This window comes from Protopterus annectens, chromosome 2.part2, assembly GCF_019279795.1.
Source record: "Protopterus annectens isolate FY-2018-M chromosome 2.part2, PAN1.0, whole genome shotgun sequence".
NCBI classification, from domain to species: domain Eukaryota; kingdom Metazoa; phylum Chordata; order Ceratodontiformes; family Protopteridae; genus Protopterus; species Protopterus annectens.
Window position 1 is genome coordinate 37,577,457 of NC_056730.1, and position 26,947 is coordinate 37,604,403.

Genomic DNA, 26,947 nt, shown 5'->3' on the forward strand with positions numbered 1-26,947 from the left:
TACTCAAAGTTAACTGTAGCTGTTTGCAGACAGTTCAGACCCGGACTGTGCTTTTCCGTTTGTGCCTTTGTCCCACTTCTATGTATGGCTTTGTCCTAATTTCTTGCGCTGAGGTTCATAGGTATTTCAGGATCAATTTATCCTTGCTTTTGAACCAGATTTCTCTGCTTGGTTAGTACACTGCTATAAAATGTAAAAATCTAAATCATTGTAGAAGTAAAGCAGTGTGTGTGTCTGCGTGCGTGTGTCTGCGTGTGTGTATGCACTACCATAATTTATTTTAAAAATTGACTCAAAAAAGCATGTGGGTGCTGTCATGCAAGTCTAAAATATTTCAAGTTTATAGTGCATCATTTGTTAGCTATTTAAACAGGAAGGGAAAATAAGTGGCAGACTGCTTTGCAAAGCAAGGATTATTGCCAGTGCTATGTAGCTTGGTTTTAAATTTGACAGGAGTAGTGCAACAAAAAAAAAGTCTCCCACTGTAAGGAAGAAAAGGCTGACAAGCAAACAGTACATTACTCTGGTCACCTGCTGTGACGAGCTGTCAATCACATGCAGATAATGGGTCAAATTACCCTTGGCTCTTTGACAGCTAGGGAAGGTAGGTGTGAAGTGGGAGGGGAGATTCCTTGAAGAGCTAGATTTCAGCCTTCACAAAAGAAAGCAATTTAGCATTTCTAAGATGAAAGGGCTAGAAAATGCACCTTTCAGTTCTGTTCTGTAGCATTTGCACTGCTTGTGTTTTAAGTGGTCATTGAAAAAGGATAACATTTTAACCAAAAGTAGGGGATTTTAAGACTGCAGTGAATGCCTGTTACGTCAATGAAGTGACAGCAGCTTAAGGCAAAATGTGGCAGATCTGATGCAATTTTTTTGAGACAAATAATGCATTCTGGGATACTTAGAGGCAGAGTAAACAGTCTGAATTTTTTTCAATATGCCAGACCCCATGTGGTCAGAGTCAGAAATTGCATCTAAAAATATCTAAAAAGCTCAAAATAGTCTCAGAGTGCTATTAAAATGTAGGAAACATCAAACCATGATGAAATTAATATGTTTTTTGAGTCTGAGGGCGCGGTTGTCCTTTAACCAAAACTAGGTGATTACAACACAGCAGTGAATGCCTGCAAAATCAGTGCAGTGACAGGAGCTTTAGGGAAAAAGTGGCAGACATTATGCAACTATTTAGAGACAAACAATGAATTCTGTGGATACCTAGAGGCAGACTAAACAATCAGAATTACTTCAAGATGCCAGATCCCATGTGGTCAGACTCAGAAATTATGTATAAAAATATCTAAAAGCCTGTAAATAGTCCCAGAGTGGTGTTAAAATGTAGGAAACACCAAACCATGATGAAATAAACATGTTTTTTGAGTCTGTGCATGCGGTTCTCCTTTAAGGTAAAACCTGAATTGCCAGTGCACATATAGGGTCTAAATAATGTTTTCTCCCTGGTTTTAAGTTTCAAGAAGGGATATAAGGAAAATTATGACTTTATTCCAAATACATTTTGAAACTACTATTGGCTATTCAGAGGGAACGAGCTAGGAAAGATGTGCAGCAGGTAAAGGTGATAAAGGATAATGAGGGAAACATACTCACAGGTGAGGAGAGTGTGTTGAGCAGGTGGAAAGAGTACTTTGAGGGGTTGATGAATGAAGAGAATGAGAGGGAGAGAAGGTTGGATGATGTGGGGATAGTGAATCATGAAGTGCAATGGATTAGCAAGGAGGAAGTAAGGATAGCTATGAAGAGGATGAAGAATGGAAAGGCTGTTGGTCCAGATGACATACCTGTGGAAGTATGGAGGTGTTTAGGTGAAATGGCAGTGGAGTTTCTAACCAGATTGTGTAATGAAATCTTGGAAAGTGAGAGGATGCCTGAGGAATGGAGAAAAAGTGTTTTGGTACTGATCTTTAAGAATAAGGGTGATATGCAGAGCTGTACTAACTACAGAGGGATTAAACTGATCAGTCACAGCATGAAGTTATGGGAAAGAGTAGTGGAAGCTAGGTTAAGAAGGGACATGTTGATTAATGATCAGAAGTATGGTTTCATGCCAGGAAAGAGCACTACAGGTGCAATGTTTGCTCTGAGAGTGTTGATTTAGAAGTACAGACAAGGTCAGAAGGAGTTGCATTGTGTTTTTGTAGACTTAGAGAAAGCATATGACAGGGTGCCTGGAGAGGAGTTGTGGTATTGTATGAGGAAGTCAGGAGTGTCAGAGAAGTATGTAAGATTGGTACAGGATATGTACGAGGGTAGTGTGACAGTGGTGAGGTCTACAGTGGGAGTGATGGATGCGTTTAAGATGGAGGTGGGATTACATCAAGGATCAGCTCTGAGCCCTTTCTTATTTGCAATGGTGATGGACAGGTTGACAGACGAGATCAGACAGGAGTCCCCGTGGACTATGATGCTTGCAGATGACATTGTGATCTGTAGTGACAGTAGGGAACAGGTGGAGGAGACCCTGGAGAGATGGAGATATGCTCTAGAGAGAAGAGGAATGAAGGTTAGCAAGACTAAGACAGAATATATGTGTGTGAATGAGAGGGAGGATAGAGGAATGGTGAGGATGCAAGGAGTAGAGGTGGTGAAGGTGGATGAGTTTAAATACTTGGGATCAATAGTTCAGAGTAATGATGAGTGTGGAAGAGAGGTGAAGAAGAGAGTACAGGCAGGATGGAGTGGGTGGAGAAGAGTGTCAGGAGTGATTTGTGACAGACGAGTACCAGTAAGAGTGAAAGGGAAGGTCTGCAAGAGGGTAGTGAGACCAGCTACGTTATATGGGTTGGAGACAGTGGCGTGGGTGTGACGAGGGTGGACAGGATTAGGAATAAGTATATTAGAGGGTCAGCCAAGGTTGGAAGGTTTGAAGACAAAGCCAGAGAGGTAAGATTATGTTGGTTTGGATATGTGCTGAGGAGGGATGCTGAGTATATTGGGAAAAAAATGCTAAGGATGAAGCTACCAGGTAACAGGAAAAGAGGAAGGCCTAAGATAAGGTTTATGGATGTGGTGAAAGAGGACATGCAGGTGGTTGGTGTGACAGAGCAAGATGTAGAGGACAGGAAGAAATGGAAACAGATGATCCGCTGTGGCAACCCCTAACGGGAACAGCCGAAAGAAGATGATGATTAACATGAATGAACGATTTGCTCTTACAGTAGTGCTGCCTCATAGGTTCATAGGTGTGTACTAAGCTAATGACCACAAGGGCCTTTTTGAGCCAAGCCATGCATTCCAAATCTCTGACAAGTTCTGATGCTCATGATAAGTGTAAGCAGGGGCTTGAGAGATGAAACATTTACAAGCAGGAGCCTGGGAGGTGAACTATTTACATGCTGCTTGTGTCCATTAGAGACATAGGTGCCAAACATGGGATGAATTTCCTGTTTCCCATCCAGTTGTTCAAGTTGCACTTGACTTAGGTGAGGGAGGAACTCTGACTCACATAGATGGAGAGCCTGTTTCAGAGGAGAGGGAGTCTCTGGGTTATATACCTGTCTCTCCAGCAGGTCCGATTTATTTGACAGGCAAGGTTTAAGTCTTTAGAATGGGCAATTCTGATGCTGTTTGTTTTTCGAATACGCAGGAGGTCCATCAGGGTGAGGTCTGACAAATCTTTGTATGCCAGGCACAGATCCCCTTCAACAGTCTTTAGGAGTCCGAATACAAGAACAGGACCTTGAGATGGTCTGCATAGGACATGTTACGTACATCCTGTATTCTTTAAGTGAGGAACCTCTGTGGATGTTCCTATTTTGGATATACCTAGTTAGATGTACCAAAGGGGGAATTGTACTCTATGATAGGTCTGATGAATGCTGAATACAGAGGAACAATGACTTCCTTGGACGTAGATGCCATACCTTTGTTTACAAATTGCACAACATAGAATGATTTCCTCGCTACTGTGGACCCCTAATGGTCAAAGGTTAGATTACTGTCTGTGTGTGTCCCAAGACCCTGACTACTGGGTCAACTCTTAGGGGTGTCTTATCAATATGATACTTACCAGGGGTGGATGACTTCCCAAAGGATACTATTATGCATTTCTTGGCATTTAGTTTTAGTCCATGGTTCTGACACCGGTTATTTGTCTGTTTCCTGAAAAACATTTGTGTCAGTGGAGGGGATTTTATGACTGCTCCTAATTGCAATCATCTGCAAATTTAGTCAGCCAGAGGTCACTGGCATTGGCCTTGACATCAGAGAAGTAAATGCTAAAAACAAGTGGTCCCAGGACCAGTTCCTGAGGGAATCCGCTTGTGACTGACCTCTTTGTAGAGGTGAGTCCCCATTTCTAACTTCCTTTGTCCTGTCTGTGAGCCAACTGGCTATCCACTGGGTGACATAAGAGTTTATACTTAAGCACTTGAGTTTGTCAACAATACTTGAGTGGAGTATTGTGGCAAATGTCTTGGCCAGGTCAAGCTAGGCAGTGTAGACCATTTTGCACTTATCCATTGCTTTGTTTTCTTTCTCCAATAAGTTTATCAGATTGAGTTGGCCTGACCTGCCTTTGACAAAAACAAATTGGGCTGAGTCCAGTCTCTCGAGGTTTCCTATGTCATTATTAATCATTTTCATGATAATTCTTTCTATGGCTTTGCATATGAGACTAGTGAAACTTATGGGTCTGTAGTTTCCAAGATCTGTAGATGGCCCACATTTGTACAGAGGGACGACTACTGCTGTTCTTCATTCATAAGGCATAAAGCCTATTTAGAGGCTACAGTTAAACAACAATTCCAGAGGGCCTGATAGGTCATTTTTCATACTATTTAATGGAGTTATATTGATGGTATTTCCTGAGGGAATGTTGAGGGGGAGGGAGGAGTAAAGATAGAGCTGAATTTGTCAGCCAGTAGGTTTGCTATATCGCCTTGCTATTCAATTAACAGTGAACTCTACACACAATTGTGAATTGCCTTTGAGATTGCAGATATAGCTAAAGAATGCCTTGTGGCTGTCCTTGGTGGGGGGGGGGGGGGGGGCACATTTACCTCAAATTTGGCTTTGGTAGACTTTAGTTGTCCTTTGAGTTGTTTGTTTAGTTTGATTAGAGTGCTTGTATCCTGCTGGGTGCTACACCGCTATATTTTTGCCACGATTATAGTTGTGTTATACAGCCTGTTGATGTTGTGATTCCATCAGGGTGGCTTGTTTTTTGAGTTAGTTCTGTACTTCCTGCTGGGTACAGCTGCCTCTATGCAGCTATTAACACACTTGTAAATGGTTTCTGTAAACAGTTCCATGTAGACAGCAGTGTTTTCAGGGTTTATGGGTGCTTGAAATTTTGTAAGGTTATCACTTAATAGTAGAAAGTTAGCCTTAGAGTAGTTCTTTAATATTCCATGGCTAGCTGGGGTTCCAGGATTTATTTTTACTTCAAAGGAGACCATTTTGTGGTTTGACCTTACCAGAGAAGACATTATACTAGGGATTGTGCAGCACTCTGCCATATTAGTGAGGACCAGCTCCAGTATATTTGCACCCCTGGTTGGTGTATTGACAATCTGGTTCAGTAAGTTTGTGTTTACAAAATCCAGGAATCTCTGTGCCTGTACATTTGGTGTCATATAGGATTGCCAGTTAATTTCTAGGTAATTAAAGTCACCCATGAATATGGTATTGGGTTGGATGGTGAGTGTTTTAAATGTACATGTTGTGGTTTTCCTGGGTAACAGAGGAGGACCTACAGCTTGCAAGGAAGTGGTATCGGATTTCACCTCTCGTGATTTGAATGTGCAGAATCTCAAGTGCATCACCCTGTTTGACCAGCCTTGAGATACGTTTTTCTATGGAAAACCAAATAGGGTTCGCCCTCCATGAGCGTTTACAACTCAGATACACTTTTGTGGATGTCAGAGCAATAAGGAAATCAGTCTTCCAAATCATAAACCAGAAAAAAACAGCCTGATGAATTGGTTCAAAAGGGGAGAGATTTCACTTTTGCAGCACAAAGATAATGTCTCAACAAGGGTTATCTGTATTCTAGGTGTTCTTAAAAGAAAACCACATTTTTAGAACAGTTTGAGAAGAATGCAGAGGATCCATGGGCAGACATGCTGAAATGGCTGACAAACACACCTTGCAAAAGGTTAAGTACAGCCTGCAAACTGAACCTTGCTAAAGCAGTAAGACAAGCCAGAGGATATTAACTCATGCAAATATAGTAACATCAGAGGTATATAATCACTGATTAGACTCTGATTATTAGAATGCCACCAACTAGAAAATCTCTTTCAGGTACTAACATAAGATTTCCTAGTAACAGGATTTATGGCCTACTTAAAACATCCTGCATGTCCTCAGAAACAAGGTGCCTAAAAATGATCAAAAACTGAATCATCAAGACAAATGCAAATTGTTTCAGTTTGGGGTGTATCAGAGTCCAGAAGACTTATGTGAGTAGATCCAGTCTATGAGGAAAATTGTGGTAATTGCCCTTGGCCAATTCCATAAGAAAGGAGAACCACTGTTGCCTGGCCCAGAAGAAGGTCACCATAGTGATATTTAGAGAGACTTTCTTAATCTTCAAAGTGACCGTAGATATCAGTGGAAAGGGTGGCAATGCATAGAAGAACGTGCTCGTCAACTGGAATGGAAAAGCATCTGTTCTGCAAACCTGCTCGCAAAGACGTCTGGAAGGGAATATGTTGAGTTGTCTGTTTTGAAAGGAGGTGTTCCTCACAATTGGATCAATTCCTGGAAGACCCTACATTTAATTTTCGTTCACGAGGGTCCTGCATTCTTAAAGAGCAAGCTGCAGTGACAGACAAGCTGAGCAGGACCAGAAGAATGATTAAGTCCATCAGGTGACAATGTATTTATTTATTTTTATTTTACATTTGTTAAACAGGAAAGTCCGACTTGGAACGTGCCAATTTTCAGCGGAGGCCCGGGGAGAAACGCTCCAGACGATGCATGTCTTTGTATTAAATTAAAGAATGCACACACTTTCCTTAAACAGTAAAATATTCTTAATAATACCCTCCTAATGAAAACACCAGTTTACTTTTTCCAAAACAGTCAGTGACTTTTAAGCCATCAACTTTGTTCACGTGAAATTTGGCAAAATGTGATGCTAAAGGGCTGTTCATATCACAGTTACAAATGTTCCTAAGATGCTCTTTATTTCTGTCTGAAAATGCTCATTTGGTTCCCCCTACATAATATATATTATAAGAACAATAAATAATATAAGTTACTGACAAACTAGGACAATTAAATTGGCCCTTAATGTTGACTTTCTTTCCATTAATTACATCAAATGTTTTACATACATAAGGACAAATTGTACAATTACCACCAGGAACAGTGCTCCATTTCCTAAACCTCTATGCATTATTTACACATTCAGATAAAGTCAAAGTAAAATAACTATGACATGATGTACTTACTATACTTTTATCAACTGAAAAAAGAAATATAAAGTGTGTTAGGTAAATATTTTACTGTATCGTTGGAGACTTTCTTGTCATTGGAGACTCAGCAGTTAGACACACGGATGTCCCACTCACCAAGCTGGACAAGGAGAAAGTCACAGTCAGCTGCCTGTACAGTGCCAGGATTCACCAAATCATGCATGCACTTAGGTCTCTTAGCAACAAGTACCATTATGACTCTGTCATAATTCATGTTGGCGTGAATGACCTGAGACATACCTTATGGGACTATATGAAGAGAGACATGGTCAAGCTCTCTGAGTACATGTCTTAGGCAGGTATGTCCCTAGACTTGAGCAGCATACTACCCTTACCTAGAATGATGCCACAGTATAAACAAAAAAATGATTGATTTCAATAATTGGCTCAGTTTTTGGTGTCATTCCAAGGGGATCCACTTCCTGTCTGCTTCGGAAGTTGTGGTCGACAAACCTCGCTGATTTGCCAGAGACGGTTTGCACCTGGCACCCCTAGGCTTTCGGCTGCTGATAAAGGCTTTTGCCTGTCCCATAGGCAAGGTCTCAAAAACATTACCAAGGTAAAATTAACCAATCAGAACAAAATATGGGTCATGCTGCTAAATGCTAGGAGCTTAAACCAAAAAATACACTACCTGTAAGCACTTCTGTCACTAGAAGATGTAAATGTCTGTGCAGTCACAGAAACCTGGTTTAAGGTCTGAGAGAATACCCTGGCCCTGTAAGGGTACAATGCCTTCCATACCTTTAGACCGCAAAATGAACATGTGAAAAACAAAGGAGGCGGTGTTTCAATCTATATTAGAGATAAATTCACCTCACTTCTAATTAGACTGGACAACTCCATGGAGTTACTCCAGGTCCAGGTCATGGTGGGTAAGACCCCCATTCAAGTCCTAGCCAGTTATAGATCTCCCTCCATGGGTCATGACACCCATGAAGCCTACTTAACCAAACTGAAGACAATCCAAATTTTACCAAACACACAGGTTATGGGGGATTTCAATTATCCTACCATCAACTGGGAAACCTACTCTAGCCCAAACTCACTAGTGCAAAAGTTCCTTGACTTTGGAAATTCAAATGCCCTGGAGCAAATTATCCATACTCTGACAAGAAGAATAAACATTCTAGATCTGGTCCCCACCACCATGTCAAACAGGTGCACTGCTGCAACTGTTGGACCCTTGTTAGTTAACACTGACCACAAAACAGTCACCTTCAAACTGACACTAACACCAGAACTCACAAAGGGTGAAATCATAGGTTCATACTAGGCTATCTGCCCTAGGGCATTTATAAGCCTAGCCAGAGTGTGTTTGGCTTTTGCCACCCATTTTAAATTAATTTCGCTATGCCCTTTTTGAGGTTAGTATACTGTGCCTCTGTCTAACAGTGGCACAGAAGTGATACCAGGGGTAAACCTACTATCCCCCATCCACTCATCAAGATTCCTCTTGAAGAGAGTCAATGAGGGACTCTGCCTAACCTGGACTGGGATTTTATTCCAGAGTGAAGGGAGCCTCTGGGTTATGAATCTGTCCCTCCAGCATGTCCTATTTATTTCAGTGCTGAGGTTCAAGTCTCACGAGCGCGTAGCTCAATGGGATTTGGATTTTCTGAGGTGCAGCATGTCCATTAATTCCGGGTTGGACATGGCTTTATACGTCAGGCACAGATCACCTCTGAGCAGGTGGTATGCCACTGAGTAGAGCTGGAGTTTCTTTAACCGGGCAGCATATGGCATCTCTTTGAGCCCTTTGATCCTCTTGGTGAGGTACTTTTGGGGTCTTTCCAGTTGCTGCAGGTGTCTGGTAAGGTACATCCCAAAAGGGGCAATGTACTCAATTATGGGCCTGATGAGGGATGAGTAAAGAGGCATGATGACATCCCCTGATCTAGATGTGAATCCCTTTATGATTAGGTGGGCTATATAAAATGTTTTTCTAACCACTCTGGCCACGTGGTTGTCAAATGAGAGATTGCTATCAACTTGGGTCCGCAGGTCCCTAATTACTTCTTCCGTACTTAATGGATTACCACTTATGTGGTAATTTGTGGGCACTTTGCTTTTGCCAAAGGGGATGACTATAAACTTTTTGGCGTTTAGCTTGAGGCCATGGCTCTGGCACCAGTTGTCTGTTTCTATGAGGCCCTCTTGGAGGATGCTTGTGTCGGCTGGAGAGTCGATTATGGCGCCCAGTTTGCAGTCATCTGTGAACTTGGTCAGCCACAGTCCTTCCATGTTGGCCTGTACCTCTGAGAAATATATACCGAACAAGAGAGGTCCCAGGACTGAGCCTTGTGAGACGCTACTTGTAACTGGTTTGGAGTTTGACATGGCTCCAGCAATTCTAACCATGTGGGTTCTGTCCTTGAGCCAGTTTGCAACCCATCTAGTGACATAGGGGTTTATATTTAAGCTGGTAAGCTTATCTATAATGCCCGAGTGGGGTATTGTATCGAAGGCTTTTGTGAGGTCCAGGTAGGCTGTGTGGACCACCTTCCCATTGTCAATGGCCTTGGTGACTGTTTCAAAGAAATCGACCAGGTTTAAGAGGCAGGATCTGCCCTTAACAAAGCCGAACTGAATAGGATCCAGTGTCTGTAGGTCCCCAATATCTTTATTTATAAGGTCCATGATGATCCTTTCCATAGCTTTGCAGACCAAGCTAGTCAGGCTTATGGGGCGATAGTTTCCTGGATCCGTTGAGGCACCACCTTAGTGGAAAGGGACCACCGTTGCTGTACGCCACTCTTTGGGTACATATCCTGTAGTAAGGCTGAGATTGTACAGTAGTTTTATGTTTGGGTTTAGCTCTTCTTGGAGTTCATGTAGGACGCAGCCCGGGACACCGTCTGGTCCCATTGATGCTGTGTTTTTTGCTTTGGAGAGGGCGGCTCTTACCTGAGCATCTGAGATGTCAGGGGGGCAGCACTCTGCTGGGATAGATATTTGCCCTTTTGGTGGGAGGGGAGAAGTTTGCGCTGAACCTGTCAGCTAGGATGTTGGCAATGTCTGTGGGTTCGGTGTATTTTTTGTCATTTTGGACTAATTCTGAGCATATCTGGGAATTACCACCCAGGTTCCTAACATAACTAAAGAAAGCCTTGTGATTATCCTTAGTGTCCTGTGCAATTTTTCTCTCGAAGCTGGCCTTAGACGATTTTATGAGTGCCAGTAGTTTTTTGCTAATACTGATCAGAGATGCCTTCCCTTTTTGGGGTTTTGCTCTATCATGTAGTAGCTTCCTCTTTCTATTGTATAGTTTGTTTATGGCTGGGGTCCACCAGACAGGACGTCTGCCTTTGGAGGATTGGATCTTGGTTTTATTTGGGATTGCATGATCCATGCATTCCTGAAGGTGTTCATATAATGCGTTTATAAAGGATTCTGCGGTCTGGGCCGTATTTTCCACAGGCCCGGGGGCTTTGAAGGATTCCACCTCGGTTTTGAGGAGTGTGAAATTTGCTTTAGAGAAGTTTTTCACTATGGTTTTCTGGGCAGATGGTGGGGTCGGGATGTGAATATCCAGTGAGATTAGTTTATGGTCTGATCTTACCAGTGAGGGATACACTTCTGGTCTGGAGCATAGAGTCCCCATGTTGGTGATGATCAGGTCCAGTATGTTTTCCCCTCTTGTGGGAGTGGTAACAAGTTGTTCCATAGCATTTGAGTTTATAAATTCTAGGAACCTTTGGGCTAGGGTGTTGGAGCTAGAGTAATGCTCCCAGTCTATGTTTGGGTAGTTGAAGTCGCCCAATATAATGGTGTTTGGAGAGACCTGCATATTTTTCAGTGTTCTCAGGAAGGCCGAGTGGAGTTCCTGGGTTTGGGAGGGTGGTCTGTAGCAGGCTATAAACTGGAAGGCAGTTTTACCCACTGTTAGTTGCACATGGATAGTCTCTGATGCTTCGTGCTGTGCCACCAACCTGGAGGTGTGGGTATCTTTGATGAATATTGATACTCCCCCTCCTTTTGTGGTTCGATCCAAGTTTTGGGGCCGAAAAGCATGGTATGAGGTATAACTTGGTAGCGCTGGGGTGCTCTCGGGAGCCTTGAACCAGGTTTCTGTTACTGCACAGATATCGATGTTTTCCATGCTAAGGAGAGTTTCGAGTGCATGCATCTTGAGGTTTAGACTTCTGGCATTGAGTAGCACTACTCTTAGTTTCTTATCCCTTGTGATACCTATGGAGGTGGGTTTGTCTTTTGAGCCTTGCCTAAAAAAGGCACTATGGGGGTAGCAAGAGCCTTTGCCAATATTTGAAAGCCCAGGGGTGACAGGTGCAAGCCGTCCCTAGCGAAGCATCGTGGCTTGTTGAGCATGTCATCCCAGGCTGACAGGCATTGGATCCCCTTTGAATGACACCAATACTTAAGCCAATTGTTGAAATTGATCATCTTGTCTTCATATTGTGGCATCATTCTTGGTGAGGGTAAGATGCTACTCAAGGTCAGGGTCATACCGGCCTGGGCTACATGCTCAGAGAGCTCCTCTATGTCTCTTTTCATGTAGTCCAGGGAGGTACGTCTCAGGTCATTCACACCAGCATGGACAATGACTGAGTCATATTTGTACTTGCCCTGGAGTGACTTGAGTGCTTGTGTTATGTAGCGGATCCTAGCGCCTGACAGGCAGTTCACCGTGACCTTCTCCTTGTTCAGCCCGGTGAGCGGGACGTCAGTGTGCCTGACGATAGAGTCACCTATTACAAGTGTATTAGGTGTGTTGTTTAGCCTTAAGGGCTGTGACTGTTCGGCACACTGGCTTTGTGAGCTATATGTTGCACGTGTTTTGTTTTGGGGTAGCGGTTGCTTGGGTGTCTGCTTTGGAGGTCTCTGCTGCTTAGGCAGATTTTTATTTAGAGCCTCCGAGTATGTTTTTGTGTGTTTATGTGTTTGGTTTGCTGTCGTGGTAGGTCTATGTGAGACTGGAATTGTAGTGAGTGTGGTTTCCTTTTCCTCCTGACTGGTTAAGCCAGTACTGAGCTGAGAGAGCTTAGCCTCCAGTTTTGCTATATGGTTGCATCTCTCACATGTGTTGGAATTTGTTGGGAGGAGGAGGGGGTTGTCTGTGTACATGAGGCAGCTGTAACATTGCCTCAAGATTCCCAGATTCACCAGCTGGACCGGAGAGGAGATTGACAACTGACCTTTGGACATGCTAGAATAGTATTGGGAATTCCTTTATAATTGAAAAAAAGGGCCAATGAGGAACAAGGTACTCAAGGGGAGTTTGTGAGGGTGTAGTGCTTTTAATTTTGTAGTGCTGACTTATATAATTGCTTTAGTGAGCAAGTGCCAGGTAACTTAAATGCAATGTGCTACAGGTAACTTAAATGCAAAAACGACAAACAGTAACTTTCATTCAAGTGAAACAAGGAAATAAGTACAGTAAGCAATGCAGATATCACTAGGGATCCACAGAAGCGCTGAAAAGCCGCGTTTTAGGTGGAATTAGCATTTCAGGGAAATAACAAGCAAACAAACAACAAGCATACAAACAAAGCTAGATTCAGCAGGCTATATCAGACTAAAGAAACTTCACCAAGGCAAACTATACTCTCCTAGGTGAAGGTATAAATGCATTCCAAGCCCCACCCCCAAGCTGAAAGTGATAACTACACTGAAGCTTACACTAAAGCCCTGGATAATCACTTGCATAAGTGTATAAACTCAGTTGTACCAGACAGAATCAAACCCAGAGCTCCAAGCAAAATCAAGCTGCCATGGTGGACTTCCAGCATCAACAAACTCTACAATAAATGCAAAAAGTTGCTGTCCAAGAAAACAAATACAAGGTCCCAACAATAGAAAAAGACCCTTCTCAGCCTTAACAGGCAAACCAGACAACTTGTCAAATCCTCCAAGAGCTCCTTTGAGAGAAACCTAGCAAGTACTGCCAAGGCTAACTATAAGGCCTTTTACAGTTATGTACATAACCTAAAGGGTTGGACCCAAGCATGTGCAGAACTGGTGGCCAATGGTATCACACACACTGACTCCACAGAGACAGCGAACCTGCTAGAGGTCAGGTGTGGCCAAAATTTCACTCTGTTATCCCCTCCTAACTTGCAACAAACCCTCCTCCAACCCCCCCCCCCACTTTACATATCTGAAGAGCAGGTCCTCAAAGCCCTGTCCAAGGCAAAGAATACATCTTCTATGGGACCAGATGACATCCCAGGCTGCATTCTAAACAGGCTAAAACATAAACTAGCATCACCACTAAGTACCCTTTTCAATCATGGTCTTACCACAGGCTTTGTTCCTGCGGAATGGAGAACAGCTACAGTTATTCCCCTCCACAAAGGTGGCTTAGCAAGAGACCCGGGGAATTACAGATCCATAAGGCTGACCAGCCTCATCTGTAAGGCCATGGAACGTATCATTATGGACCTCATAAATAAAGACATGAGTGACCTTCAAACCCTGGATTCTACCCACTTCAGCTTTATGAAGGGCAGATCCTGCCTGTTAAATCTAGTGGATTTCTTTGAAAGTGTGACCAAGGCCTTTGATGAAGGCAAATCTGTGTACACAGCATACCTCGACTTGGCAAACCCTTTCGACACAATCCCACACTCAGGCATTACCGATAAACTTAGCAAACTGAATGTAAACCCCTTTGTTGTAAGCTGGGTTGCCAACTGGCTCACAAACCAGACATACACTATCAAAGTGGGTGACTCCACATCAATCAGCAAACCTGTTACCAATGGGGTGCCACAGGGGTCAGTGCTGGGCCCTCTACTGTTTGGTATATACTTCTTAGAAGTTCAGGTCAAAACTAAAGGGTTGCGGCTGACCAAGTTTGCAGACAACTGCAAACTAGGTGCAATTATTGAATCCCCAAATGATGTCAGTATACTCCAGGATGGTCTCAGACAGACTAACACGGTCTCAAACTGAATGGAAAGAAATGCATCATCATTCCGTTCGGTACAAACAATGTCCCTTCACACTATCAAATCAATAACAATAACCTAAGTACTGATGAAGTGGTAAGGAACCTGGGATCACAGGTTGACCATGACCTTAACTTTGACCACCACATGTCTACCATTGTAAGGAAAGCTTTCCACATAGCTGACTTGATTAGTAAAGGCATCACCTTGAGAGCAAAAGAAGTTATAACCCCTCTATACTCGGCACCTATCCGGCCCATAATTTAGTATAATGCCCCATTCGGTATGTACCATACAAAGCATCTACAGCAATTAGAGAAACTTCAGAGGTTTCTAACAAAGAGGTTCGAGGGCCTCCAACATGTGTCTTATATGGACTGACTAAAATCCTTGTCACTATATTCCGCATTGTATAGACTTCTTAGAGGAGACTTGTGCCTGCCCTACAGAGCAACCCAAGACCCAGACCTAATGAACTTACTGCATGTCTGTAAATCAAATGGGTCTAGGGCTTCCCATTCCAGGGACTTAAATATAGCCTGTGACTTAAATAGGACATGCTGTAGGGACAGATTTATCTCCCAGTGACTGCCATGTCTTTGGGACAGGCTACCAATTCATGTGAAACAGAGCACTTCTATGACACTGTTCAAGAGAAACTCGAATGTGTGGATGGGGCACCATGAATTCTTATTGGGGATAGCACCCACAACCATCCTGGACATGGGCAGTCATCACTAAATTCAGTCTTGGGTACTGACTAGTACCTCTACAGTATTACATTGGGTGAAACTACTATGCTTAAAATGACCTTTGGCTCGATAGCCTAGTAATCTCCTATGATCCTATGAAATTAACATCCACAATTAAAATATTCCAATTCTTCTTCACCACTAAAAACCTGATTAGATGGAATAAATATATTGTTTCAAATCATAGTCAACATTTGATCTAGACTGATACATATTAGAGTCACAATTATTTAATAATTTAGACCTAGGGATTTTAGCAACTTCCCAGTAAGCTAAAAAATATTGCATAGTATAATCCCTTCCAGAAAACATACCTATCAACGTATTAGATTCAGTTGTAAAGTATTTGCTTTCAGAACACAGTCTCCTAATTCAGAGAAATTCACTTTTAGGAAATGGAGAAACCAAATGGTCTGAGTGAAAACTAGTACCAAATAAATAATCCATAATCAGTGTAACTTTACAAAATAACTTAACACAAATAGATTTATTAAAACACGCATCAAAGTGACATCTAAAAAAATGAATACTTTAAAAATCAACATGGTAACTAAATTTTAGACCAAATCTATTAGCGCGCAAAATCTGGCACCTGATCTCTCTCTCCTCTACAGATAAAAATTAAATAATCAATAAAATGAAAATAATAAATAACACTATTTTTAAAACATCACTCTCGTGTAAGTATTCAATTTCAAATAAACCCATAAATATACAAGCATAAGAAAGTGCAAAACTTGCAGCCATGCTAGCACCTTTTAATTGCCTATAAATGTCCCTTTTAAACATAAAAAAATAAAATATTAGTTAAGCAAAATTCAATTAATTGTAACAAATAATACATTTTAAGAGAATTACCTAAAAAGCAAAGGGCCTCACTATACATGCTCAAAGTTAAATTGCTTGAACGTCAGTAGCTTGCAGAAAAAAAAGACAAATGGCATAACACCAAACTCTTTTTGCTATAGGAAATCATTAGTTCGATTTCTAATTGTGCACCGGCAATGGTTCACTTCTTCAGGGAGATTTCTCAATTCTTTGAGTTGCCGCACTATGACGTTGGTATATATAAGTTTAGAGTGTGTGGCAGGCTTGCCCTCCACATCAGGAGGTACAAAGGTGCTTTTCCCCTGCAAAAAACAAGAAAAAAGGTGGCTTTTCACCCTTTTTCGGGGGGGGGGGGGTATTTTTCTTCTTTCTTTTGGAACACTGAATTTCAGGAAGTTGACATTTCATAGTACAACGAAAACTAAGTGCAGCCTACAAAATGAACTTATGAACAATACTGGTATATATACTTTCTTCATCTGCCATCAACCAAATCATATTATAGTCCCAAATAAAATTAACTAATTTACATAACAAATATACAGCATCCCTAATACAGGATGAAAGCTTAATAACATATTTATTTAAATTAACATTAATAACCTGATCTATATTTTCTAAAACTGATCCACAGCCTGAAGTAATGGGTCTATCTAGGGGATCAGAATGCTAATTATGAATTTTAGGGAGAAAATACAAAGAGACAGTGTTAGCCTGTTCATTATAAAGTTTCTTATCTACATATTTTTCTGTAAAATAACCTAAATTCACTTCTTCGTTCAACAATTCTAATTTTTTTAACATCATATTATAACTAACCCTAGTTTCTAAAAGGCAGTCACAATACGTTTTATAATAATGATTAACATTCACAACCCCAACATTCCTTCCTTTATGTGTTTAATTGAAATACTTTATTTTTACTCAAGTCATTCAATAATTTCCACTGTTTCTTAAATAAATTATAATTAACATTATTTCTATCAAATTAAAAAAAAAATCCTGTAATTCATTATTAAATGCATTGGAGAAAGCTTTAATAAATTCATTAGAGAAGGGGGGGGGGGGTCCACTACAAAATTTAATACATTCTGTATCAAATAAATCATATACTTTAACCAATGTCTCTTAACCTATTTTCAGAACAAGAAAAATATTCATTCTCACATGAACAATCAAAAGAAACACTAGACAGCTATGTATCCAAAACTACCTTCTGAATGATTTAAACACACAATTTTAAATTGATAAATTTGTTGAATAACAGTTGGAATACATTTTAAACCTAATTTCAACATCTGCAACTCTTGTGATGTTTTAGAGAGACCAGAAATAATAAAAACATTTTCAGAATGACATTCATAGTCAGACAAAGAACAAGGATGGTTGGTTGTTATTTTTAGCAATCAGTCTTATTTGAGTTCCACCCTCCACTACTGTTTTGTGACAGCTCTGCCCAGGATACCTCTTCCCCCAAGATAAGCATGATCATCCTCTCTATTTGTCCCATGATGCACCAAAGACAGCAAATGAACTCAGGTCACCTGAACCATAGTAAAGGTTGTGTCCATCTATACCATTTGTGCAGGAGATTAAGAAGCAGGTGAATTTAGGAAAAATTCTAAGACAGCAGCAAAACAAAGGATAACTAAACATTCAGTTCAAAAAGGTGTAAAAATAGCTTTATTAAAGATAGTGGCTGTATTATGATAATATCAGCCTTGGTTAAGATATTAAAGGCAATGTCCGGACCCTGTTTTTATTCCATTTAAACATATGTAAACTGTGCAGACATGTGGCTTCACATAGCAGTCTTACTTAAAACAATTCCTATGGGAGTTTGGAGTTTGCTTACCTTTATTTAATCTACCCATTACTGAAAATTCAAAGTACTTTGTGTTGTCTGTTGATGACTGGAGGCCAAACACTGTGGCTGTTGACTTTGGGTGAAGTTTAAATGTTGTCAGAAAGTAGATTTCATTTATTGAAGGATCTGTAAACCCTTGTCGTAGGATGCCTGATATGCGGGATGATGATGATGATGATGACAGGAGATTGTGAACTGTTAAAGAGATGGAAAAACAGAATCAGTAACACATAAGACAGATGACAAGCTAGTACAATTACAGTGGTCACAAACAGATTCTAATATGTTTACTCTGCTGATAATACTTAAAGGGGAAACATATTGTCACTTTCCATCAATGTTCTTTTTATTCTCTTACTGATCATACTGATAGGTACATTCTCCACTGTCAGTATCCACAAGTCAGTAAAGCCAATCAACAGCAGAAGGAGAACAATGAAATGGCAGCTTAAAAGGTCACAAATATTGTAATGATAATAAGCTACTGGATTTTCTGCCGTTCAGTCAATATGCTGTAATCCTTATACCCCTTTTAACAGTTAAAGAATATTAGCCCAGCTTCTAAGTGGAATGATACCTTCCTTGTGTATGGCAGTACAACCAAATATGTCTGAGGAATGTCTACTAGATTTAACTACTGAGTGGCACTGAACACTAAAAAATAAGATGTCTGACTTTGAAGAACTAATAACTAGCTCACAGAGGTTGATGTCAATACCTAAGTGAACAGTCACCATAGATGAGATTTCAAAGTACTGATGTATCAAATCACCCAAAAGGGACAATAAAAAGCAAAAAGAAATGTAGCATCTGCCTATGTCAAATAAAGGGTAATATAAAATAAAAATCAATTTTGTAACTCCAGTAAACCCTGTCAAAGTTAGGAATTACTTACTGTCAAACTACCTTTTTTAAACTATAACCTGTCAGCATTTCAAGTCGCTCCAAACCCAGATAACACAGCAATCTATCAGGAAATATTCAGAGAAGCTCTGTACAACCATGTCAGAGACTGCATAGAGATAGCTGTGCTTACCAGAAGTAAACCCAAAACTAACGCAAAAACAAACACCCTGGTGGAATCCAAATTAAGCAGGTTATACAACAACAACACTTAACTTCTTAGCCAAAATTAGGAAGTGTAATTACAAAAATGATAAAAAATCTCTCATCACATCAAATAGACAACTAAGAGGACTAGTTAAGTCTAATAAAGCAATTTTTGAGGAACAATAGCATCCCAGGCCAAAGATAATCATATGGCCTTCTTTAGTCATGTCTGAAACCTCAAAGGCAGCACACAACAGTATGACAAAATGCTGGTAAATGTAGACATGTTCATGGAACTGTCAGATACAGTAAATTTTCTGGCTGATAAATTCAGCTCCAACTTTACCTCAGTCTTACCCCAGTCACCCCACCATGAAATGTATTTATTATTATTTATTTATTTAGTTCCAGTTTGATTACTGGGGAAGTCCACTGGGCCCAGAGAGTCTGTTTTCAGTGGAGGCCCTAGGAGAAAAGCTCCATGAAACAGATTACAGTAAAGACAGCAGTCCAATAGAATAGGGTACAACTACAAATACATATCAAATAATACAGAGTGTGAGCAATATTGCCCATAATGGAAAAATATCGTGCAGATACATTTTAACAAATTCACACAGTTAAAGTCAAAGTCAAAAGCTATTTACAATATTTACAGAGTGTGAGAGATCGTATGGGAATTAGCTATAGAAGGTTATAGCCAGCTATAAGGTGCTTAGGAACTCAGGATGATACCCTCCCACGGGCTTTTGTTAAAGAGTTCTAGGTAGGGAGAATGCTATTACATTTCCATTTGGAGGAGAGGTAGGTGTAAAACTGTGTTTTGAAGTTGTATTTGACATTGTCCTTAGTGTGGAAGGGAGACAGTTCCATTTCTTACCTAAGGAGAAGGAAAGGAGAAGTTGTCCAGCAGGATGTTTAGGTTTGTTGATAGTAATCAAGTTTTGGTGTTCAGATCTGAGAGTTCTGTTTGGGGTGTATGGGGGAAGGATGTTGGTTAGAGCTGGGCATTTGGTTGGATTAAATATTAGTCTATGTGCTGTAGTGAGCTGGAGGAAGTCCAGGTAATTTGTGAATTCTAACCAGTTGAGGGATTGGAGAATAAAACAGTGATGTATGGAATGTTTGGCTTTGGTGGCAAATTTAGAAATGTTGTTATAACAGCTTTCAAGTTTGGAAGTGATGGAAGAGGATAGGTTAGTTAGTAGTGGGGCATCATACAGAAGGGAGGGAAGGAGGTAAGAGGAGGCCAGAGTATGTCTGGTAGAAGTAGAGAGGAAGTGGTTGTTCCTGTATAGCATACCTAGTTTTTGGTGGGTTTTCTTTATATTTTGCTGAATATGGATGTCAAACTTGAGGTGTTCGTCTATAGTTACACAGAGTAGTTTGGCAAAGGGAACAACTTTGATCAGAGAGTTGTTTTGGCTAAGGACTTGGAAGGAATTTTTATCAACAGAGAAAGATTTTGAGTGAGTGAATAGTAGTATTTTAGATTTGTTAGCATTGAGAGAAAGGTGATTTTGGCACATCCAGATCTCAGTAGTTGAGAAGGCTGTCTGAGTTTTAGATAGGAGTTCAGAGAGATTAGAGGCAGAGCACACAAGTGTAGAGTCATCTGCATATTGGATGACTTTGGCATTAGGAATAGCAGAGTGAAAGGTATTGATAAAGATATTAAACAGCATTGGTCCAAGGATGGACCCCTGTGGTAGGAGTGGGTAAGAAAGGTGAGGTGCCTTTTTTCCATTTCATAGCCTGATATCTCTCTGACAGATAGCTTGAGAACCAGGAAAGTGTGTTTTGGGAGAGATTCAGGTTTGACAGATGACTTAGAAGGTGCTTATGGGAAATAGTATCAAATGATTTAGAGAGAAATAGGAGCACTGTGGATGCCAAGTTCCCAGAATCTCGGGCTTGACTGACAGTTTCTAAGAATGAGAGTAGAGCTGTTATAGTGCTATGTCCTGGTCAGAAGCCATGTTGGGTAGGGGTTAGAAGTTGTTTTTTAGTCAGAAAAGGCATAAGTTGGAGGTGGATGCATTTTTCTAGGATTTTGGAAATTGGAGAGAGAAGAGCTATAGGGCAGAAGTTTGAAATGTTAGTATTTTTGCCTCCCTTGTGGAGAGGAAGAATAAAGGTGGAACACCAGAGTTTAGAGACATAGGATTCCTTTATAGATCTATTAATTAGGATACTAATTGGGAGAGCTATACCATCGGCAGCAGACTTGAGAAAAGAAGAGGGGATGTTTTCAGGTGCATTGGAGCAAGGTTCAAGTTTGGATAGAAGTCTTTTTATGTAGTTTATGGAGACAGGTTTAAGCTCAAACACGGGGGGAAATTATTTGGGGACTTAGATGAGGTGGAGTGCAGGAGAGATGGGTTGTTGTTGAGAAAAGTTTTTCTTAGGTCGGATATTGTCTCTATAAAGAAAGAGTTGAATAGTGAGGCTGATTCGAGGTCAGATTTACTTGGGTCCGGACAGGGGTTATTTTTGGAGCCTGGGTTGAGGAGTGAGTTTATGGAATTCCAAAAAAGCCTAGGGTTTTGGGGATGGTTTGACTGGAGCTTAGTGTAATAGGATTTTTTGTCTTTGAAGACTTGTGTTTTTGCAAAGTTACTGTGTATATTGGAGAAGGGCTTTGGGAAGTTTATTCTTTTGGTAAAGCTTCCAGGATTTGTCTCTTTGATTCATAATTTGCTTTGTTTCTTTGGTTAGCCAAGGGGCAGTTATAGTTTTTATTCTTTTTTTTTCTTGGTGGAGCTAGGGAGCCACGGGGCAGTTATGATTTTTATTCTTTTTTTCCTTGGTGGAGGTAGGGAATTTAGAGCATCTAGGAAAGTAGAATTAAAGTGGGCTATGGCTTTATCGAGTGGAAGGGCTTTTAGAATGTTCCAATTCATTTGTTTGAGATAGTTAGAGAAGATTTTGGGGTCAAATTTACTAAGGTTGCGGGTCTGAATATATTAATGTTGGTGTGGATGGGAGGTGGTTGTCAGGTAAATGAAAGCTGGGAGGTGGTCACTAATAGAGTCAGGGATGGTGCCAGACTTGGTAATTTTATTTGGATGGGAGACTAAGATCCAATCAAGAGTGGATCCTGGGGGATTTGTTTTATTGTGTCTGGTGATGGAGTGGGTTACTTGAGTAAAGTTAAAGAGCTTAATGGACAAGGAGGGCATGGGACTGATGATTTTATTCCAATCGATGTTTACATCACCTAGAATGTAAATTTCAAGGTTAATTTCAGCCGAGGTCCATTGGAGTATGTCTTCAAGGGTTGAGACATTATTTCCGGGTGGGATACAAAGGGCGATGATATAGAGGCTTTTGTGATTGTTCATTTTTAATAGCCCAACTGTTAGTTCTGCATTGGCAAATTTAGGAATGGGGTTTAGTAGGGGAATTAAGGTAAGTAGATTGGAATAGATTATTGCAACACCTCCACCTTTTTTCTTTGGGCGGTCACATCTCAGAGTGTGAAATCCAGAGGGTAGGATTTCAGAATCAGAGATGTGGGGTTTGAGCCAAGTTTCAGAGATGGCTACAATGTCAGGTTGGTTATGACTTAGCTATGCTTGAAACTGATGTGCTTTGTTGTTGAGACTCTGGGCACTGAGTGTGAAAAATTGTATTGTAGGGGGTGAAAGGTTAGAGGAAGGGGGATGATAATTATTTGTTGGTGGGTTAGGTCCGGAGTTGGGGTGAATGTCTCCAGGTAAGACGAGGTTATTGAAGGAAGTTATTTTAGTGTGTTTTGGTTTGGATTTAGGGTAGTCTGGATGGACTAGTATTTGTTTAAGAGCAAGTGTCTTTGCAGTAGTGGAAATAATTTTAGGATTAAAAAGGTGCAGGGGGTTGAACTGAAACAGAGAGGAAGAGATAGAAAAGAAATGATTATTTGTGTGAGGGAGAAGATGGTTTTGTGTGGAAGTATGGAGAGGAGTAGAGAGTGGAAACTGATTGGAGGTATAGGAGCTGGCATGGTATAAAGTTGTTAGGAGTAGTAGGAGGGAGATGGGGGTTTGGAGTGTTAGGAAATACCATCTAACATAACTCTTCCAACTATTAGTAGGGAACAGGTCTTAATGGCATTCTCTAAGGCCAAGAATACAGCTTAGATGGTCCCCAGTAATATCCAAGGATGCCACCTATGATCTGTCAGGGCCACTGAAGTCACTATTTAACCATAGCTTCCACACTGGCCTTTTACCACAGGAATGGAGGACAGCAACAGTCATCCCACTGCACAAGGGTGGGCCATCAATGATCCCAGGAACTACAGACCCATAAGTCTCACTTGTCTCCTAGGCAAAACCATGGAACGAATTATCATGAAAATGATTACCAATGATATAGGAAACCTTCAGACACAGGATCCAGTCAAGTTTGGTTTTGTCCAAATAAGGACCTTTTTTCAGCAAAGAGGAAAAGTAAGACCTGTATAAAACTACAAAGAATAAAGGCCTAAAAAAAAGAATGCGATCTTCAGAACAGATTCCAAAATATAAATACATAATTAATAGATCTACAAACTGAATCTGAGAAGAAGTGTAAAGTAATACTCTAAATACAAGCATCAAAATCCTAGGCAATAGAGATCTGCGGTATTAATCGTGAATTAATAAAACTTACAAATCAAAGGAATAGGTAAGTAAATATTTACATAATTTATCAGTAGGATACATACCTAAAATCAAATAATAAATACAGAAACAAATAGCCAAATTAGTTTGAAGACTCCAAACATCATGAGATTTAAATCAGAAAATAGTTATGGTAACACTGTGGTCACTGAAAATGACTCTGTGTGAAGGCAATTATTCCAATGCTACCCAGAACCACCAAATGCAGTACAAAAGATTTTCAAATGACAAAGCCAGTAAATTATCCTTTAATAAAAGCACAAAACCTCTCTAGCGCCTTGGTATTAAGCCTTCCAGGAAATAATGATGAAAAAGAACATTTCTTATAAAGAAGCATCAATTAGGAGAAATAAAGCAATTAAACAAATAAAACAATTAAACAATATAATATAATTAATTCTCTACAATAAATATTTCCAATTGCATTCCTGGTTATGTCCACCAGGTGTCAGAGTATTATACTTTAAAGTAAAAACAGCGTCTTTGAACAATAACTTATTTTTCAAACAAGTTATATTTGTTACTTTAATTTGTGCAAGAATACAACCTCTCAATTGTGAATAAGCTCCCCCATGTACAGAATTAAAATGGGAAGCAATGGGACTTTTATTTCTTGTCATGTTTAATGTCACGGATGTGTTCCTGCAATCTAACCTTAAATGACCTTTTACTCTCACCTATGTAGAAAAGATTGCAGGGACACTTAAGTGCATAAATTATGCCCATAGTGTTACAAGTAAACTCTGCTAACGGTCTAAATTTCAAACCATTAATTTTATCAAAAAACCTAGTAACATAAGAGCAAACTGAACAACTTCCACATGTCCAAGTACCCAACCTACTGACCTCACTTCCTACATTTACATCAGGTAAGGAAAAAGTTGCATGTACTAGCATGTCTTTCAAATTACAGCCCCTCTTAAAAGAAATTAAGGGGACATGCCATAAATTTATAAGTTTATATCTTCCCTCCACAAGGAAAGGCCCATAATACTTTATACTGGCTATAATTTCATCAGATAATATATTATAGGAGGTAACAAAATAAATTTGCCTACCTCCTTCATTCTTCATCCTCTGTAATGTATTATTATTATGTCCCCTAATGTTTCCTTTATCTTTTTCTGAAAAACATAACTTCTCTAGAGCCTTTTTAATAACTCCCAAAGCACATCCCCTATTTTTAAACATTTGACAGGAGTTAAAAATTTCTATTTCTAAAATATCTGATTCACTACATAATCTACTGACTCTTAATAACTCTCCATAAGTTAAGGAGTTTAGAATATGAACTGGATGGCAACTACGTCCATCCAAAAAATGGGCATCATCACCAAATTTTCTATGTATATTTGTGATAACTTTTCCATTTTTATTATTACCTTCTAGGATCAAGTCCAGAAAAATAACATAATTGCCACTTTGTAAACCTTCAAATCTTAAACCTAACTGATTAGAATTCAGTATATTAACAAAATCCTGTATTAATGATTGACCTCCTTTACATAAAAAAAATCAAATCACGAAATCTAAAATAATGAATTACATATTATCTAGAAAACTTCAATCTATATAAAAAAAAAAATTCAAAATATCCCATAACTAGGTTAGCATGCATTGGAGCAAATGGAGCTCCCATAGCTGTACCTTGTATTTGTTAAACTACCTGGTTAAATTCGAAAAAGTTATTAACTAAACTAAAATAAATTAATTCAATAATGTAATTCGAAACTGGACTATCACCCAAAAAAAAATTAAGGGCCTCAGTACGTACTGAATGTCTAATATTTGTGTACAGGCTCTTAACATCTAATGTAATCCAATAATAATCTTCCTCCCAAAACACACATTTAATCTTATCTAAGAAGTCAAAAGAATCTTTTATGTAGGAATCTAAAGTTATTACAAATTTAGTTAAATAATGTAACATAATTCCAACATAGTGTAAAAAATAATTACTAGCTGCTACTATAGGACGACCTGGCGGATTCACTAGGTCTTTATGTACTTTAGGTAAACAATAAAACTTAGCTAGGGTACAATTGTCTGTATTAAATTTAACATCAAAATCTTTTTTAGACAAATATCCAAGTCTAAAACCTTTTAATAAAATATCTTTGAAATTTGTTATAGCTTGTTCATATTCAACTATACTAGATCTTTTATATGCATCTCTCATATTTAAATGGTCCATACACATTTTTAAATACTGAGTAAAATGTAATACCACTACTTTACTACCCTTATCAGAAGTCTTTATAACCAAATCTTTTCTCTTACTCATATTTTGTAGAGTTTGCCACTGTTTTTTACTTAAATTGTAGCATATAGCGTTTTTATTACCCCCAAATTTTATAAAAACATCATCAACTGAATGATGTATCATAAATGAAAAATGTGAAATTCCTTCATGCCTAAAAGGTGGAATAAAAGTGCTTTTAACTGGTACTTTCACAGTATCTAATGAACAATAAGCATTTACTTCGTCATTACAATCCGATAAGGAAGATTCACACGTAAAGAAACCATCACCAGAATCTGAATCACTATATTCATCTATGACTTCTGCAAACATATCTTTTTCAAAAAAATCACATAAATGTAGCTTACGTATCAACTGAAAAACTTCAATACAAGTGACATGCTTCCTAGGAAGAGCAGTAGGTATAAATTTCAAACCGTATTTCAGTACTGCCTTTTCATATTCATCTAAGGTATAACCAGATAGATTTACTACAAAATTACTTTCATTATTAATTTCAGTAGCTTCTAATAACAACAATACTTTTTGAGCATTAATATTTTGTCCATTTCTGGAGGTTATCATGCGTCGAATATTGTCCATCTCTGTTGTTGTCTGTACGCCCTCTCTTTCTTCCATAGTTGGCTCGCTGGTTCCGAAAATTGCTGTGTAGATATTCCGGATCTTGTGGTCTAGGCAATGGTGGAAAATTAGCTGCCTCCTCTTCTCATTCTCCCATACTACTAACTGCTTCCGACGATGCAAAAGAAATGCTATGTTTCAAATTAGTTCCACCCACACACTGTCGCGTCTGTTGGTTACGTTTAACTAACTACTGGTTTTGTTTTTCACCTTCCTGGTTTGATCCATTAAAACTAACAGCTTTTACTTAAAATCTACTTGTATCAGTGTGCCTTTCATTTTGGTTATCGAAGCTCTGTGTAGCTTCGGTGCTTCATTTTGGAAGTCTGCTTACTCAGGATACCTTTGTGCCACCACGTCTTGTTTTTGGTCAAGTTTTTGTTACAACTTCTGTTTTTGGTTTCTTTTAATAATGTCATTTGAAACCTCTTCCAACTTCACATTATAGCTGCCCAATATTTGATTAAACTGTTCCAAATTGAACTGTGCAGACAAACTGGTGCAACAAATCTCAATATCTTTTTTTATTTTGTGTTGTTTAACTATGTCTCTCTCAATAAGAATATG

At 39.6% G+C, this 26,947-nt stretch overlaps 1 protein-coding gene across 4 annotated transcripts in view; it reads right to left on the minus strand.

Annotated features, from left to right (window-relative positions):
- The window catches only part of THBS4 (thrombospondin 4), a 972,706-nt gene that overhangs the window by 838,530 nt on the left and 107,229 nt on the right, over nucleotides 1-26,947 (minus strand). For all 4 annotated transcript variants that reach the window (XM_044063723.1, XM_044063722.1, XM_044063724.1 and 1 more), the window contains exon 2: nucleotides 17,789-17,995. In XM_044063723.1, coding sequence (XP_043919658.1) covers nucleotides 17,789-17,995 — 207 coding nt within the window. The remainder of the gene's footprint in view (nucleotides 1-17,788; nucleotides 17,996-26,947) is intronic.